General features: G+C 53.5%; 1 protein-coding gene across 1 annotated transcript; it reads right to left on the bottom strand.

Annotated features, from left to right (window-relative positions):
- Positions 1–12,554: 12,554 nt before the first annotated feature.
- CCL19 (C-C motif chemokine ligand 19) lies at positions 12,555–15,720 on the bottom strand. Its single transcript, XM_005436905.3, has 4 exons — positions 15,560–15,720; positions 14,296–14,419; positions 13,838–13,934; positions 12,555–13,453 (listed from the first exon to the last, which is right to left on the bottom strand). The coding sequence occupies exons 1-4, from the start codon at positions 15,615–15,617 to the stop codon at positions 13,433–13,435; spliced, it is 300 nt and encodes a 99-aa protein (XP_005436962.1). The 5' UTR covers positions 15,618–15,720; the 3' UTR covers positions 12,555–13,432.
- Positions 15,721–16,599: the final 879 nt, after the last annotated feature.

Below are 16,599 nucleotides of genomic sequence, written 5' to 3' on the forward strand. Positions count from 1 at the left end.
AAACAGCACTGGTGTAAGACAGTAGCTGTGCAGGGCTGGGAGCTCACTGGGAAACACCCTTCATGACCTGGGAAGTATTCCTGGCACGCACTTGCTGCAGGCTGGGCAGGCTAGCCTTGGCCCATCCCTGGCTGTAAACCAAGTGGCTTTCAGTGTCCTCGCACAGGTACAATGGCTATGCACAAGCTAGTGACAACCAGCCAGGCATGCTAGCAGAGTGAGGTGGATTTTTACAGTGTCACCAAAGACAAGCCCAGGGAACAGCACTAGGGAATGTGTCTGGAGCACTGATGTGATGTCAGCTCTGAACTGATACAAGCCTACATGTACCAGCATAGGAAGTTAAAAAAAAGTAGCAGACCCACCAGGATGGAGATTTTGGCTTCCTCTGATGTATGCTGTGTGCTGTACAAGCTCATTTACCACCATCAGCAGGGCACAAGTAGACTTCTTCTATGCTCAGGTCTCTCTACCTCCCTGCAAGCACTGCTGGTGCTAATGGAGGTTTGGGAGATCCTTTCTCCTTGCTCTCTCTTTGTCTGAGAAAGGAGCTGAGGGGAGCAAGGCTTGTGGACCCATCCCAGCACATCACAGTGTCCTTGAGACAGTGTCTCCAGCAAGCACAAGCAGGGCTCCCCTGGCCTGGAGAAGTATGGCAGTCTTCTCCTGGGATTTTGGGACAGTAGAGAGGGAAGGAGAGCACTGAAGCATTTGCTGTGGCCAGTGCCAGCAGTCAGCACACGTGGCTTGGGTTTCCTGGACACTGCAAGGAGCATCAGCACTCAGACTACAGGGATGTGCCAGCCATGTGCACCTGTCCAAGCCACACAGGAACCATGACTCTTATGGGTGCTGTCCAGAGATCAGATCTACACTGGACCCTGAAGACTTTACAATCTCATCTAAATAGACCAGGCAGGCAATGAGTGGAAGATCTGCCACTCCATTACCCAGGGAAGGGGGAGAGGGACAATGAGTGGTGCACACAGATCATAGCAGGGCCACAGCAGAATGATGAGGCCACTGTCACTGTGGAGCAGAGCTCTGCAGGGTCATTCCCCCACAAGCCAGTTTCTCCTGGGGCTCAGAGCTGCAACCACATCTACCTGATAAACTCTCTGACACAGGCAGGTGGCAATCTGCTCTGCTGGGGCTGTTCTTCCAGCATGATGAGCTGGTGGTGAGGGGTGTTCCCACAAGATGACCACAAACCCTCTTGCCCCTCCAGAAATGGCATTTGGGATGAAGCAACAGTGGCCACAAGAGATTTAGATGGAGGGCAGGCATCTCTCAGGGCAGCCCCTTACTTTGTGCCCATCTCTGAGGCTTGCCACGTTTGCCCTGAACATCCCTGTCCCCAGAAATCACTCTCTTTCTAAATTTAAAAAACAAAACCACAAACAACACCCAAACCACAAAATACTTAAAATGTGCTGGAGTGACCCACCAGCAGTTTTTCACTCTACATGTCAGCACCAGATATGGTCTGGGATGCTCACAAATGCCTACCAGACCTGTCCCTCACCAACCTCCCTGGGCAGCCAGGACTGAACTGCTTCTCTCCTATCAGGAGCTAGAGAGGCCCATCACGGTGAGCAGAGAATGGCACAGGAGCACGCAAAAAGACTGCCCAACCTCATGGATTGTGTCCTGAGCCCTGGGTCCCCCTGGATATCCTCAGTCAAAGTGCTTTCCAGATTGTTTTTCTCTGCTGCCAATTCCTGTAGGTCTCCGGGATGTGCTGGCACACAACCATAGCCGGGATAGGCTCCATGTGACAGCTAGCCTTGGACTTTGCCTGCCTGAACAAAGACAAGAAAAGGCTCAGTGGTGGCTTCCTTCTCCTTCCTGCTGAGTGGCTGCCTTTCTCTGCTGGCCGGGATTTTTCAGGGATGCAGGCACATTTGATTAAATGTTGCTAGATCAGGGCAAGGAGCCAGGAGTCCTCTTGTTCCTGCAGGACAGGAGGTCAAAGGACCAGCACACTCCCTTCCAGACAGCACCCACGGCTCCTCCATCTGCAGTTGCTTCCTCAGGATGTGTGAAATGCTGGGTAGGTGAAGATCTCCTAGGGATGAAGGGCAGGGAAGAGCCTCTGCTGGTGCCCCGCATCCCAGCCTTGCTGAGGGGTGAGGAGTGGCTACAGCAAGCAGGGTGTTGGGAAAGGGCAGCAGCTATGGGGCTCGGTCCATCTGCGAGCTGTCGCAGGACCCTGTGGGGCTGGTCATGGGACACCAGCACAAAAGGTGGGAACAGGTTAATGATGTTCTCTGATGATTCAGGGGCATGGCAATGTATTTTACAAGAATAAGTAGGTGTAATAGATACTGGGTGAAATTCAGCAGTGCAACGGGCAGAGGAAACAGTCCCAAGAATGGCAGTGCTGGGTCAGGACAGAGGGTGTATCACTCTGTCTCTCTCTCCAGCTGAGACCACTGCTAGATGCATAAGAAAAAGCACAAGAAGCAGAGCAAACCAGAGCCATCCCCCCCTGCCACCCTCTCCCAGCACCTAGGAGTCACTAGCATAGGAGTTTCCCCAGGTGGAGTTTGCATGGGACCCACCTGTGATGGGTTTGTCCAGTCCCTGACTGTGCCTCCCCAGTGCTCTGCACTGCAGGTTTCCATGACTTATCTACAGAGGGTGTGAAAAAGACACTCACATTTGCTTTAAACTTGCAACCTGATCATTTTAGGGATGGACACAGGTTGTGCCAGGCCTGGGGACAACATTAGCACAGGAGTGGCTGGGCTGGCCCTGGCAGGGCTGCAGTGGGCTGCAAGGAGGATGTTTCCAACCAAAACTGAAGGAGGGTCAGCCTCCCTGAAGCAGAAGGAAGCTTTAAAAGACCTTCAGGGTTTCTGCGGGGAGCAGTGCACTTCTAAGGGGAGCGTGTAGCATTAGGAGAGGGGAGGAGAGCTCAGGAGCTTAGCAGGCTTCAGTGTTACACTCCCAGCCTGCAGATGGGAAGTCCTGGACCTGCTGCCCAGGACCTCCCAACAGCTTCTCCGTGCAGTGTAGGGGCCCAGCTAACACCACGGCTGTGCTTGGAGCTGCCTGAAGTAAGGATCTGGCTGACTTTTCTTTTCCGAGCCTTCTAACTGCTGTCCTGATGACTCTCCTCTCTGTTTCCTGTAAGAAAGGATCCACAAGCAAGTCCTTCCTTGGCAAACCATCCTGCCTTATCAGACACAGAAGAGCCAGCCAGGGACTTTCCACTCTTTGCTGCTGTGCCCTGGTAGGAATACCAGACTGGTACATCTTATTTGCTTCAGAGACTTCCCCGGCTCCCCTGCCCGGCGCTGCCTTTGCAGCCTTGGCAGCTCTGCCCCTACAAACTCCAGCTTTACTATCTTGATGGCTTTTTCCTGGCCCTGGCCATCCTCTGCCTGGAAATCCTTGGACAGAAGTATCCCACAGGAAGGCTGGGAAGGAAGATGCTGCCTCTGGAGCAGTATAGAGACCTCTGCTCCAGGGGGAGGCCCCCAGAGACCCAGCCACAGTGGCCTCCTCCAAGATCCCTTTGCAAGCACCTAAGAAAAAGGCTCACTTGGGAATGTCTGTGTTCAACTGTGCCTGTACTGTCCCCGATGGCCCACACAAGTATGGCACGGAGCTGCAGACTGTCTTCATGCCAGCACTATAGCCAGACTCAATCTCCTGGCTTTCCGAAAAAGCCCTTCATAGCAGAGCCATACCAGATCATTGCAGAACTACCTGCCCTCCATCTTCACACATGCTGTCTGGAACAGGAAAGAAGCTTCTGGAAGAAGCAATGCTGAACAGATTGGGACTATTTAGCTGGAAAGTGCTGACCCAGAACTACTCTGTGAGTGCAACCAGAAATACCCTACAAGGGGCAAGATCCAGGAGAAATTACTTCCCGGACAGCGCTGGAGGGGTTCTGGGAGCAGAGAGAGCAATGACCCCCCTGAAGCCCAGCCAGAGCCCTTGTAGAAAAGCACCGCAGGGTCACATTTGCAGGGGTTAATGCCCTGCTGAAAGAAGTTGGTCTTTCCCTGCATTTGCCTGCATGCAGTACGGGAAAGGCTGCAGCCTCAAGACTGATGATGCAAATGAGGCAGAGCCCCTCTGGATAGCAGGAAGCTTCGGCTTGTCATGGACTTGTCCCAGCTGCCAGCACAGCCTGTGATGAATGGCCTCAGCATGTTCTGGCACACCATAGCCCCCCAGCATTTATTTTAGACAGTTGCAGTACATGGAAAACAAGTCCAGAGAAATCCAACCTGCTGTTGGCCCCCTCCATCTCCATTTACATGTCTGTTTTCTCCTCCAAGGCCATGTATCTCCTTTGGTTAGGAGCGTGTCTGGCTTCTGATCTTATTCCAGATGTTAGCTGCTCAAGCCCTTCCTCATTCTGTTAAAGCACTGAGCATAGACACTCTTGGACCCGTTTTGGTTAAAAATCCCTTGACTCATGTGCTTCAGACCTTGCACCAACCCAAAACTACAGCCTCCATTTGGTACTACCCAGGGGGCCAGGCAGTGCACATCTCCTGCCAGCCAAACTTTCATGACTGCCTCCACTCAAAAAACCTCAAAATCTCGAAAAGATGTGGATAAACCACCAGGTGGAAACGTCTCTAGCTCTCTGAACTCTCCAGAGGGAGAAAGGACACCCTGAGCCCTGCCTTGCTCCAAGCCTGGGCTGAGCATCATGGTCCTGATGATACACCCAGCCACTCCACTGGAGCACACAGCACCTTGGCAGCTCTGTGGTGAACCCAGCTCTGCAAGAACAGGTGGTCCAGGAAGCATTTGACAAGATTGGAACAGTATGTCCTGCCAGCTAGCTCTCGAGCTTCAAACCAGCCTTCATTTATCTTGGAGCAAGGCTTCACAGCTGCTTTCAATAGGCATTTGATGCTAAACTCTTCAGCTTCACATTTGCCCTGAAGAACTCTTCTTTTCTCTCTTTTGGTTGCTTTCTTTTCTTCTTAAACCCACACTCAAATTATGCTGACAAAGCAGAGACAAGCTTGCCAAGGCCCTAGTCAGGAGCACACTAGCATGTGGCCCAGGTAGTAACAGCAAGGAGGTTGGTTTTGACGACTGATGGTTCATACTCTACTGTTAGTGTCTGCACAGCCTGCTCCACTTCAGAGGGGCCTCATGGATGGCACATGACCTGCTTCCTTCGGCCCAGCTTTCCAAGCTCTCCCCATGCTCCCAAGGCATCTTCATCACATGGGCACTAGGTCAGTTCCTGGATTTGCACCCTGGGACATGGGTTTCTTGTGGTCACGGGCAGCCTCACATCAAGCACCCAGCAAATGAGTGGGGACTTCAGAGTGTGACTCCATCCTCCCACCTCCACCTTCTAGAGAAGTTCCAGGGGCCCTGTGACTTCATGCAGCTCTCAGAGGAATAGCACAAGGCAGAGGAAGCCCACCTCACCCACTGGGAACGTGGTAGGCTAGAATAACAGGGGAAAAAAAGGATTCAGAAGGACTGCCCCAGGTCATCTAATCCATCTTGTGCTGAGCCAGGGCCAGCACTACTTACAGCTTTCTGACAGGCACTGGTAGGACTGTGAAAGTTTTCAGAAGTGGAGCTGTAGCATTTCTTCAGTGCTTCTTCCTGCTAAATGGAATTTCCCCCTAAAGTCTGACCCCAGGGACCCCTGTGGTTTCTTGACCTGTCAGAAGTAAACTCAGAGAGTACTTTTTTCACTTTCTTTTCGCAGCATCCCTCTGTGCACTTGAAGACCATTTTAGCAATTCCTGGAAGCAGGGTAAACCCAGGCTCCTTCAGCCTGTGCTTGGAGGCCAAGTCATTCAGCCCTCTGACCAAGCTCACTGCTGTCCTCCACAACCCTCCCAAGTGGGTGCACAGCTTTCCAGAGCCCAGTTGTCCCACCTGGGACCACCTTTCCCACCAAGGCTGACTTAAATAACTCATGCACTACAGGATCACTCATGAGTGATGCCCAAAATCCTTGCTCAAAACAAAAGCTCAGAGATAGGTTACAACAGTTGTCCCTGCCAGGGGGGGAAGGGAATAGTGCCTGGATGCAGTGGTAGCAGGTTGCAGGATGTGTACCCCCTTGTCCTCACCCCAACAACTGAACGCAGCGTGCACTTCTGCCATTACCACTGCTGTTGTGATTTAACCCCAGCCGGCAACCAAGCATCACACAGCCGCTCCCCACACCCGCAGAGCTGGGGAGAAGAATCGGGAAGGAATGTAAAACTCAAGGGCTGAGATAAGAACAATTTAGTAATTTAAGCAGTATAAAAAGGTAAGAACAACAACAATAACAATAATAACAATAATGATAATAGTAACAGTTTTACTGGAAAGGTGGGGGAAAGGATAAAATCCAGAGGAAAAGGGAGAAAGGAGAACAAGTGATGCACAGTACAGCTGCTCAGCACCCGCTGACTGATGCCCGGCCAGTGCCCGAGCAACGATCCCCAGGCCCCAGCCAACCCCCCAGGTTTATATACCCAGCATGACGCCCCATGGTATGGAACACCCCTTTGGCTGGTTCAGCTCAGCTGTCCTGGCTGTGTCCCCTCCCAGTTCCCTGTGCCCCTCCAGCCCTCTCGCTGGCAGGGCCCGAGAAACTGAAAAGTCCTTGACTTAGTAGAAACATTATCCAGCAACAACTAAAAGTATTGGTGTGCCATCAGCATTGTTCTTACATCAGCCAAAACACAGTGCTGTACAAGCTACTGAGGAGAAAGTTAACTCCATCTCAGCTGAAACCAGGACAGCTCCAGTGCCTGCCAAATTGGACTGAAGATTGGAGCACCTCTTGGTATAAGGCTGTCTCAAAAATGGCTCTTTGTGGTGAGTTTTTGCTTTAGTCTGCAGTAACAGTTTTAAACGCCACTTCCACAGCACATGAGCATGCCAGGAGATGCTAATTTTTGCAACCAGCCACCTGCGCTGGATTTGCTAGCAGCAGGGCTGGTGAGCAGCTTAGCTTGAAAGCAGGCCAAGGTAGAGAGAGCTTCCCTCCTACCATCCCCTGTCATGCTGCAAAAGATCTGCTCCTAGTGTCTGTGCTGAGATATGGGGCGATGCAACACAAACAGGGCAAAGCCTCCCTACCCTCAGTGAGAAGTGCAGAGCTGAGTGCCAGCATCTCCAGGACCTGCTTCCCTGCCCAGGCCAGCCAAATCCCACAGGCTCAGCAAAGCCATTGCACAGCATGGACACAGACTTTGGAAACAGCAGAGATCGACCCAGCGGACTTTAGCCCTGTTTTCACCCCAGGCAGGCAATGAAACCCATAGCCCTGCATGCTCTGACACTGGGAATTCCCTGGAGTATCTGATCTTGGCAGGAACAAAGGAGGATGCTGGAGCATTGCGCAGTAGCTGGGAAATGAAACCAAGCACTGTGGGAAGGCGGCAAATCTGTAGCTGTAGCATATCCGGGACACTTCTGCTTTTGTTCTTTGCAATATAGTGGCTGTCATCCATCACTGTAAGTGCTGACTGGTGCTTTTCCAAAAGCCATGTCAACTAAACAAAGGTGGGAAACTACAAGTTGCAGGGTCTTTCAAGAAAAGCACTTTTCTTCTCCAAAGGCTACCTCAGCAGCTCACAAGACTCCTGACATAAATGCTGCTTTTCTGGAGCATCGTCCCCCCAGAGTCAGTAGAAATTCATGGCTTGATATTTAAACAAGATTAAGGAATGTGCATGTAAACACAGTTGTGTTCTTGCAGTGTGGGGACAATCAGTGTACAGACCAGCAGAGGAGGGGCTTTTCCAGCCAAAACATCTGCAAGAAAGAAAATCTTACTTTCTGTGGGAAAGTGGAGAAGAGTGAGATTTGTTTGTGGAGGAGGCAGAATGAAGGTTGCAGAGGTTGAACCTCCCAAGCAAAGTAGCCATACGACACTTGGCACATCTGTGTGCAGTGACACAACACAGCTGCCAAAGCCCTCTGGACAGGTACAGAAGAGTAATCGCTCAGGTAAAGCCTGGTCAGAGGGGTCCAAGGAAACTGGGCAGGAATGGGGCAGCACAGGGCCAAGCAGACAGAGGGAAAAGGAGACCCGAGGGTTAGAGGTTTGCACTTGATGGAGCTCAACAAGGATCACAAGAAGAGCTGAGTCTGCCTTACTGCTAACAAGCTTCTGGCTCTCCCTTTCCACCCCAGACAAGGAAAGGCTTCTCGCACTTACGGGTTTAATGCACCCCAGCCAGGCTTGGGCTGCACATCAATTTCACAAATACATGAGAAGCTCCAAAACCTTCTCTTCTTTGCTGCTGTCCTTGCCTGGCTCTTGCCCTGTGGTTGTCCCTCCCATCTGCTCCCAAGCAGAGCTAAGTGAGCTCCCAGATCTTCACTAGTCCCCCTCCAAGCCCCATCCCTGCAGTGTGAGCCAGGTGGTGCCACCTCACCTCAGTCTCCTACAGCCCCAGCTCTGTCTTGCCATGCAGCCATGCCATTTTGCTCTGGTGGCAGAGCAACTGAGAAAAGGAGGGAGGGCAGGCTCACCCCCAGCCTCCTGGCCAGGGGGCACACGACTGGAGCAGAGAAGACCTTACCCTGAGGCACAGCTAAGCAGGAAAACAGGAGGGAGAGGTGGGGAGTGCCGCAGAAATGGCACTAAGCCTCCCATTACTGCCTACCAGTTCATTGAGAGGGATGGGTGATGGGGAAGGTACTTTCCAGAGACTTCTGGCAGTAGGACAGGTCTATTTGTTTGTCCTCCTGATTTTCTCTTTAATCTCCAGTTTTTACAGCTACTGTGCACCAAGAGAGGATGGGTGCATCTAAGAGCAGAGAGGATGGTCCCCCCTCCCTTTCAAAAGGGTGCTCTGAGCCCTAGATCCTGGGCAAAGGTGCACCTGGCTCATGGCTGAGCCTATACACTACAATGAGCTGTATTACCTCTCACAGAGCCGAGTCCTGCGTGAGCACAAGGGTCCCAACATCAGACAACTTCTGGGCTCTGTTTGACCCCAGGACCCCAGGCCAGGAAAAGCACCCTGGTCCCATGCTCCAGCCCTGGGGATCAGATCCAAGAAGCCAGACCATGGAGGTGTAGGTTGGGCCATACCACCAGGGAGAGTTCGGCTGCAGGAAGAGGGCAAGCGGGGATGACACCAGCTCCCTCTCGGAGCCCCACAGCCTGGCCAAGGGTGCTGGCAGCTTCCCACAGGACAAATCTCAGCAGAAAGTGTCTGGACAAGCAGCATTTCCATCACCCACATGCATTACTCTTGAGGCAAGAACAAACAGTGCAGTGGGACGAGACTAAAGGGGCTTTTCTTCACCAGGCTTCTCACCCTTCCCAACGATCCACATGTCCCATCTCCTCACAGAAACCCAGCCAGGTCCCTGAATCCCTGCCAGCCGGGTCTGGCACTAGTGCCAAGCGAGCCATGCCCCTGGAGAGAAGCCCCTTGCCTAGGCACCAAGCAGAGGAGACCACCAGCACAAAGGACAACCAGCCCTTGTACTAGCAAACATGCCCAGGGCATGTTCACAGCTCCCGTGGACTTCTCTGCACCACCGGGAGGGCTGCGGGAGGGGGAACAGCTTTTGGCCCCTGTGGTGCTGCTCACCTTGCCTGAGGGTACACGTGGGGAAGGTGCAGCCAGGTCCTTACCAGTTGGTCCAGAAACAACATATGTGACACATGGGGGATGCTAGTGACAGAAAAAGCCCACGTACACCATCTCTTTGGAGGCAAGGGACAAAACCAGTTCCAGTAAAGCCACTGAAAGGGATATTATGGCAGAAAGTGAGACCAGCGTAGCATTTCCCTTTAGTGCCACTCTTGCTTCTGCTGTGGACATGCAATCCTACCTCCTGTCTGGCAATGCCCATGCCAGGCCAGACCCTGAGACCACAGAAGATTGTGCCTTCTGTGTCTTGTTCCCCTTGAATTCAGCCTGGGAAGCACCTGAGATGGTTTTAACCATGCCTGGGATGGACAGAAATGCTCTTATGATCCCAGCTATGAGACCAGGCACCCAGAGAAGAACCCAAAGTGTGCTTAATTTGCTTGCACAGATGCAGCCTTGTCTTTCTTTCCTGGCCTTGTGTGCAGCCACCAAGACAGCAGCTGTTTTGTCAGTTCCCTAGGAAAGCTTTTGAGTTATATATATATATATATGTATATATATATGTATATATGAGTCCTATCATTCCACAACATGTGAAATACTGGTCACAGGCATGGATAAAAACTGCAGGTGATTCAGCTGATGTTCCAGAACCCCTCGCATCAAAGTGATCCTTGCACTAAGCCCCAGACCTACTGAGGGCATGTCTGTTTCATACTGCAGTGGATCCTGATCCTGCCCCAACAACCCCTGAGGATGCAGTGAAGGTAGGCAAAGAGCAGGAAAAACGTGGCTGGGGAGAGAGATACAGGAGGACTTGGAATATTTTTTACTGAAATTTGCTCTTGGCTGAAGCTTGAGGTTTTTGACATGGCAGTCACTAGCTGCCATGGAAAGGAAAGTGTACTTCCCTCTAAAGACATTGTTGACATTTTGTATCTGAAAAACTCACTCCATAGTCTACAAAGTACTGAGCCCTGCTGGTTTTTTGACAGATTTCCAAGAGCTGCGCTCTGTGGTAGGGAGAGCTGCTGCATGGCTGGAGGAGGGACAGATAGGCAGGACCATGTGCCTGGCCCAGGACAGCATCTCCTCCTGTCCTTCTCTGGGGAGTAAGGGCAGCCTGCTGCCAGAGCTGGGACCTGGTTCACCGTCCGCTTGGGAGCCACAGCAGACAAGGACCTGACAGGCATCTGTGATGAATGACTGCATTGCTCTGAAGAGGGCATGTTTACTGCTTCCAGAAGAGATGGGAGCCACGGGCTTTGCAGCCATGCTCTTACAGGCAGGTTGGCCAAGCCATCCCTCAGACTGATGGAAATAGATAAACCTGCTTCCAGCATCACTGAGATTGATGCAAGTCCCTTCTCCCTCAGCTTCCCAAGGAACTGGGCCAGGACACTGTGCTCCTTGTCAGGGTAGCCTCCAGCCAAGGACGAACCTGATCTGCCCCAGGCTAAGCCCTCCTTCAGCCCCTGCCCTGCACAGGGACCCACATCAGCTGCAGCGGCTCAGCCCCAGTGCAGATCCATACCAAGCACGCTCCCCCCGCCCCCAGCCACCCCCCTCAGGGGTCACTGGGCGAGCAGCAGGAAGGTTCCTGCCCAAGCAAGCACCAGTTATCCTCCTTTCCCATTCACACTGTTTGTCTTGGCCTCTCTTCCCATACTATCCTTCCTCCTCCTCCTCCACCCCCTCAGGATTGTATTGCTGGGGCTGTCACTGTAGTTAATGAGCTGGGACAGAACTGGTGCTCTGGGAAAGTCACACCAAGAGACAGCTGAGCCCCGGGCATTGTGTGTGCACAGATACCAGGGCAGAAGACTGCAGCAAGAGAAACACCTGAAAAAGAAACCCAGTCACCAACCAAGGGAGCCAGCCAAGCAGGGGAGGAAAAGGGCCAGGGCTAAGCTTGTGCTCAACAGGTCTCAGCAAAAGCCATCAGGTGCTTGGACATTCCCTGGCTTGGACAGCCCAGCTGCTGTGCCACTGTGGATGCCATACCCTGGAGGGTCTGGTGGCCACGAAACCCTGCCTTCAGGAACAGACCCTGGGCTGTCTCACTCCCAGCCTTTGCCCAGGCTTGCTGGCTGGCACCAAAACTGGGCCAGGGACAGTGTAAATAATTTAACACTGTGGCCAGTCATGTTTGACATTGTGGTCTTTGGAAGGAGAGCACAGTGCCTGGCTGCTGGCCATGCAAATCCCACTCGTGCATGTTCAGCCCATGCTTCAATTGAATGGAGCAGCTTTGTTAGACATTGCATGGCCCAGGCAAAAGGGTAGTTTCCAAGGGGACGTAAGACCACTTTGGGTCAGCAAGACCGTAGTCCCAGTGCACAGACACAGGAGACCCAAGGCTCGGGGGGGAAAATGACCAGGGACTCCTGGCTTATCAGTGATGCAGGGCAGGACCTGGTTTGCTGCCCTCCATGACTTATCTATTGATGTGCCCAGAAGCAGGTGTCTTCACCTGCCTCCCTTTCCCCAAAAACTCCTTCTCCTTGCCTGCACCTCACCTGCTAGCAAGCACCAAACTGATCGGCCATGCTGTGCCTCAGTTTCCTTCCACTGCAAGGACAAAGCTCCTGTTCCTGCAGCTCTTCATCTGTGTCCCATGCTCCCGTGGGAGCTGGGGAGCTGCAGCCCAGCTGCAGCGCTGGTGGGACTGAAGTGGTTTGGGCTGGATGGTGCAATACTGCCATGCTCCCTCCCACCCCATCTCTGCAATACAACCAGCGGGGGCCTTGCTCCCACGGCCTGGCCAAGCAATGCAGAGCAGGGTGCTCACCTCACCATGGTGCTGAGAGACTCCCAGGAGAGACTTGCAGCCCAGCTGCTGTAGAAAGCATCCTTTACCCTTATGAAAGCCCCTTTCCCCCACCTCGCACCCAAGCACAGCCCCTTTGCCACTGAGGCACCACCGGCAGTGCTGGCTGCATGTTGCACACTCCATGCTGCCCTTCAGGCTCAAACACGAGGCAAGTTGACCACACACTGGCTTTTCTTTTTATTTAACAAATTCACAGCACAATAAAGAAGAGAGAAAAGAAGCAACTTACACCCGTAATTGTCACATCAAACAGATCTAGCAGCAAATACCTGAGAGCAGTCTGAACGCTGCTCATGCATCCCTGCCAAGGCAGGGGTGTGGGGCAGGGTTTGAACATGATGGCAGGCTGGGGGACCAAGCAGGGTGCCAACATCCCTGAGGACAGCAGGGACTGAGGGCAACATCACTGCCCACTCTGTCACCACTGCATTACTGGCTCTACCTTACCCATGCAAGGAAGGGCAGGAGGGGAAATGGTGGAGGGAAAGTCAGGGTGTGAGAGGGTAACCACATGGGCCACGATCTGCCCAAGGGCATTTAGGTTGTGCTCAGCAAGGGATCAGCACAGTGCATGGCCAGTGATGAACATTTCCATCCCTCCCATCCATGCCCACACTGTCCTGTCCTGTCAGCCCTTCCCAGGGATGCAGAAGGACTTGGGCATGGAGCTGGCAATAGAAACTAAAGGGATCAGAACTAGCCCTGGAGGTCACAGCTGATGCACTGAAGGGAAGGCTGAGATCCCCCCAAACCTATCTTGCAGAATAGTCCATCAACCATCTTCCAGGCTGCAAAGGTGGCAGAGTGTCTGGTCCAGCAGCCTCCAGCTCAGCCTGACACAGGTTACTGGGTCACAGTGGAGACAGAGGGAAAAAGAGAGAGCAGGCAGGGTTCTGCCCAGCCCAGTGCACTGACACGAATCCCGAGGAGGGTTGGCCCTGTGGCTGGAGGTGGAAGCAGGTTGGCTCCGTTAGCTTCAGATTCACAGCTGGGAGACAGCCCCACTCCAGGTGCTGGGGACAGCCACAGACTTCTTCAGAGGCTACTTGCCCTTGGGTTTGGCCTGGGGAAGTGAAAAAACCAGCTGTTATGGCTGTGATCCTCAGTGTAGGAGCCTTCTCAGAGTCCCTTCCTTGCAGTCAGGGTGGTCAACAAGGGGTGACCTCCCCCAGCCATGCCATAGTAGTGAAGTGGGGACCTGGCAGGCCTTGCAAAGCACCCACAGAACTCATTACAAGCCCTCCCTGTGAAGGTGCACAAATTACGAAGTCCAAGCTTGCAGGGCAGAACTGGGGAGGGGTTTGCTCCCAGTGCCTTTTCCTGTGGCACCCACTGGGCTCATCCCAGGGTGGCACTGGGTGGGCAACAGCCCCAGGGCTGCATTTATTTGGGTAAACCCACCCCCAGTCTTCCCCCAGTCCCATCTGAGAATAGGGACGGCTCTTACCTTCCTGGCAGAGCTGGCATCCAGCTTCTCTTGGAGGCGAACCACCCACGGGGCTTCAAGGGGAGCACAGAGGCGCTTGCCCTTTGTGGTGATGAACCTGCCAGGCCCATGGGGAATAAAACCCAAGATGAGCTGAGCAGAGACCCCAGGGATGCTCAAGCACATCTCAAGCTCTTATCCACTGCCTCCCTTACTGCCCTCCTCCATCTCTACCTTGAGATGACTCTTCCCTGATTTTTGTCCCAGGTTTTACCCTTCCAGAAAGTCCTGCTCTGATTGAACCTCTGATCTCCAGGGTCTTTTCCACAACACTCCTTATCCCTCTCCCCCAAACCCAGCTTGAAATCCCTCCTCCACCCTGCTCTGCCTCCCTTCCTGCCTCCCCACAGGGTCCATCTCTTGGCCATCACCAGTCTGGGGTTCTTGTGTCTCAACCATCAACACCCTGGGGTTCTTACACAGCAGCTGGGATGTTGCAGCCATCCTGCACCAGCTGGAGACGGTAATCCTGCACTATCCGGCGTGGGATGGGCTTCTCGCTTGTCCGCAGGCAACAGTCAAGGACATTGTTCCCACCATGGACTGGAGAAGAAACACACAGTGGATGCTGAGGTTGCTCTCCCTGGTTTGGCTGCTTCTTCACCCAGCCTTCCCAGAGAGTGAAGGGACTGCGGGACCACCCCAGCGGAGTGGGGCAGAACAGTGCCTACCAGCAATGCCCTCACACACTGCCCTGGCTGCACATGCAGGCACAAACTTTATTGCTCCCATGCCCCAGCACCAGGAACCGTTTGCATCCTTTTGACAGAAAGCAAAGGAGTTGAGAAAGAGCAAATTGGCAGACGGCAACCCTTCTGCATGCCTGGCTCCCTCCCGCACCCCCAGGGCCAGACCAGCAGCAAGCAAGGTAGGACAGGGGTCTTCACATAGCTTCAGTATGCTGCAATACAGACAGACACCCATTCCCAAGAGGCTGGAAATGACTTCAGCTTTACTTGCTGAAGAAGCCACAGATTTTGCAGCTACTCCATCACCAGCCCATCCCACGCCGATTAATCCTGTGACATCTGATGGACACAGCTGTCAGCACTTCATTGTGGGGTAGGGGACCTCAGCCATCCTCCAAGCAAATGCTGTATTCACTGTTAATGCCCATCAAGGCTGGCAGTGCCCAGGGATGCCTGTAATCCCAGGCAGCAAGGTGTGGTGCAACATCACAAGGTGTAGGTTGCCCCAGCTGCCTGCAGCAGAGCAGAGTGCCTGGTGTCACATACCCAGACAGCTGTAATGTGTGCAGCCCCCGTGTCCAACACCAGCAGCCCCTCAGGCATGGATTCTGCCCTAGCACACACCTCCCCTCCCAACCCCAGCCCTGCCACTGGCCAAAGAGTGCTAGGGCTGCTCCCCCGCTGTGCTGGGGAGACTGGGACCAAGGTGATCCCAGCCCAGTGTGCACAAGCTGGACTAGGGCACTGGGAGGCACGATTGCTCCATGGCTTTTCCCAAGTGCAGCTTTCCAGCGCCAGTGCTCTGCAGGCTCCTGCCTGGACTTTGGGTAGGACGGAGTCCCTCTGGGACAGGTTACAAGCAGAAGATGGAGGAGGACTGCAAGAGACCCCCAGCCATGGGTCCCTCTAAAAGTCTGCTGGAAATACAAAAGAGAGCAAGAAACTGGATCCTCTCCCTTCCACAAGAAAGTCAGCCTGAGAGGTTCCCTCTTACCATCCAGGATACGTCCCAGCACCAGGAGACAGAAGCAGAGAAGATACAACCGCTGCATTTTGCTGCTGAGGCTGGCAGAGAGTGGGCTGGAAGGTGATGGTGCTCCAGGCAGGAGAGATGAGTTCCGCACAGCTTCCCTGCGCTCTGCTGCTGGTGCTTCCTGCTGCCTATTTATCCTTCCAGTTTGTGGCTTTCACTTTCTTTTGGGGAAGAGGGGTGGGAAGTTGCAACAAGTCTTGCCACAGGCTGATTTTAATCTTTGAGCAGTTCCCGAATATCCTGACTGCTTTCCCTGCAACCAGCTGGTCAGAGCCAAACAGCTTCTGTCCTCCACTGCCAGCACCTGAGCCACAGGGGTTGCTGGTCAGGGCAACCTTTACCCTGCAAAAGTGCCCCAGGGCCCTGGGCAAGCACATAGGTGGTCTCACCCCATACATTTCCCAGTCACTTCTTCAGGACATCTCTGGAACATTCTCATTAGATATTGCATAGGCTCAACACACTGATGCTGGGGGGAGAACTTGCCGCAGCCCCACTTTTTGTGTACGTATTGGTGCTGGGGTAATGCCTGGCTCCCCCTGATCTTCCCCATCTGGTCAGGGGAGCCTGGCTTGCTCCCCCTGCCCTCCCCAGTGCCTGCCTGGCAGGCACATCCAAAGCTAGTGGATGGAGGAGATCTCAACCAGCATGCTCTGCTCCAGGTCTGCAATCTCATGTACCAAAAAACAACCTGGTTTCCAGGTGTCTCAGTGGGCTGATAGCCAAAGGCAGCTACAGATCTTCCTGGAAACAGGCTTTCTCAGCACAAGAGAAGAAATCCCCCACAGAAGTTGTGTGCATGGCGCTGGGTGCCAGCAGCTCACCAGCTGCGTGGGCACTGCAGGGAGTGAAGACCAGCACTCCAGCTCAAAACCCTCACAGGAGAGCAGGGATGGGAGCTGTTTCTCCTTGGGATGGTGACTCACCACAGTGTCAGTGCCACCTGCAGTGATGTGCCCTCACCACCCTGCTTCACCCCTGATACATAGCATGCAGGATTC

Source organism: Falco cherrug, chromosome Z (assembly GCF_023634085.1).
Source record: "Falco cherrug isolate bFalChe1 chromosome Z, bFalChe1.pri, whole genome shotgun sequence".
Taxonomy (NCBI): domain Eukaryota; kingdom Metazoa; phylum Chordata; class Aves; order Falconiformes; family Falconidae; genus Falco; species Falco cherrug.

Bases quoted from the DNA above. Each gene is read 5' to 3' on its own strand.
- CCL19 (XM_005436905.3), bottom strand. From the start codon at position 15,617: ATGCAGCGGTTGTATCTTCTCTGCTTCTGTCTCCTGGTGCTGGGACGT. The intron at 13,935-14,295 runs GTAAGAACCCCA...TGGGCCTGGCAG, and splicing joins TGCAACATCCCAGCTGCTGT to GTTCATCACCACAAAGGGCA. The intron at 13,454-13,837 runs GTAAGAGCCGTC...TCACTTCCCCAG, and splicing joins ATGCCAGCTCTGCCAGGAAG to GCCAAACCCAAGGGCAAGTA.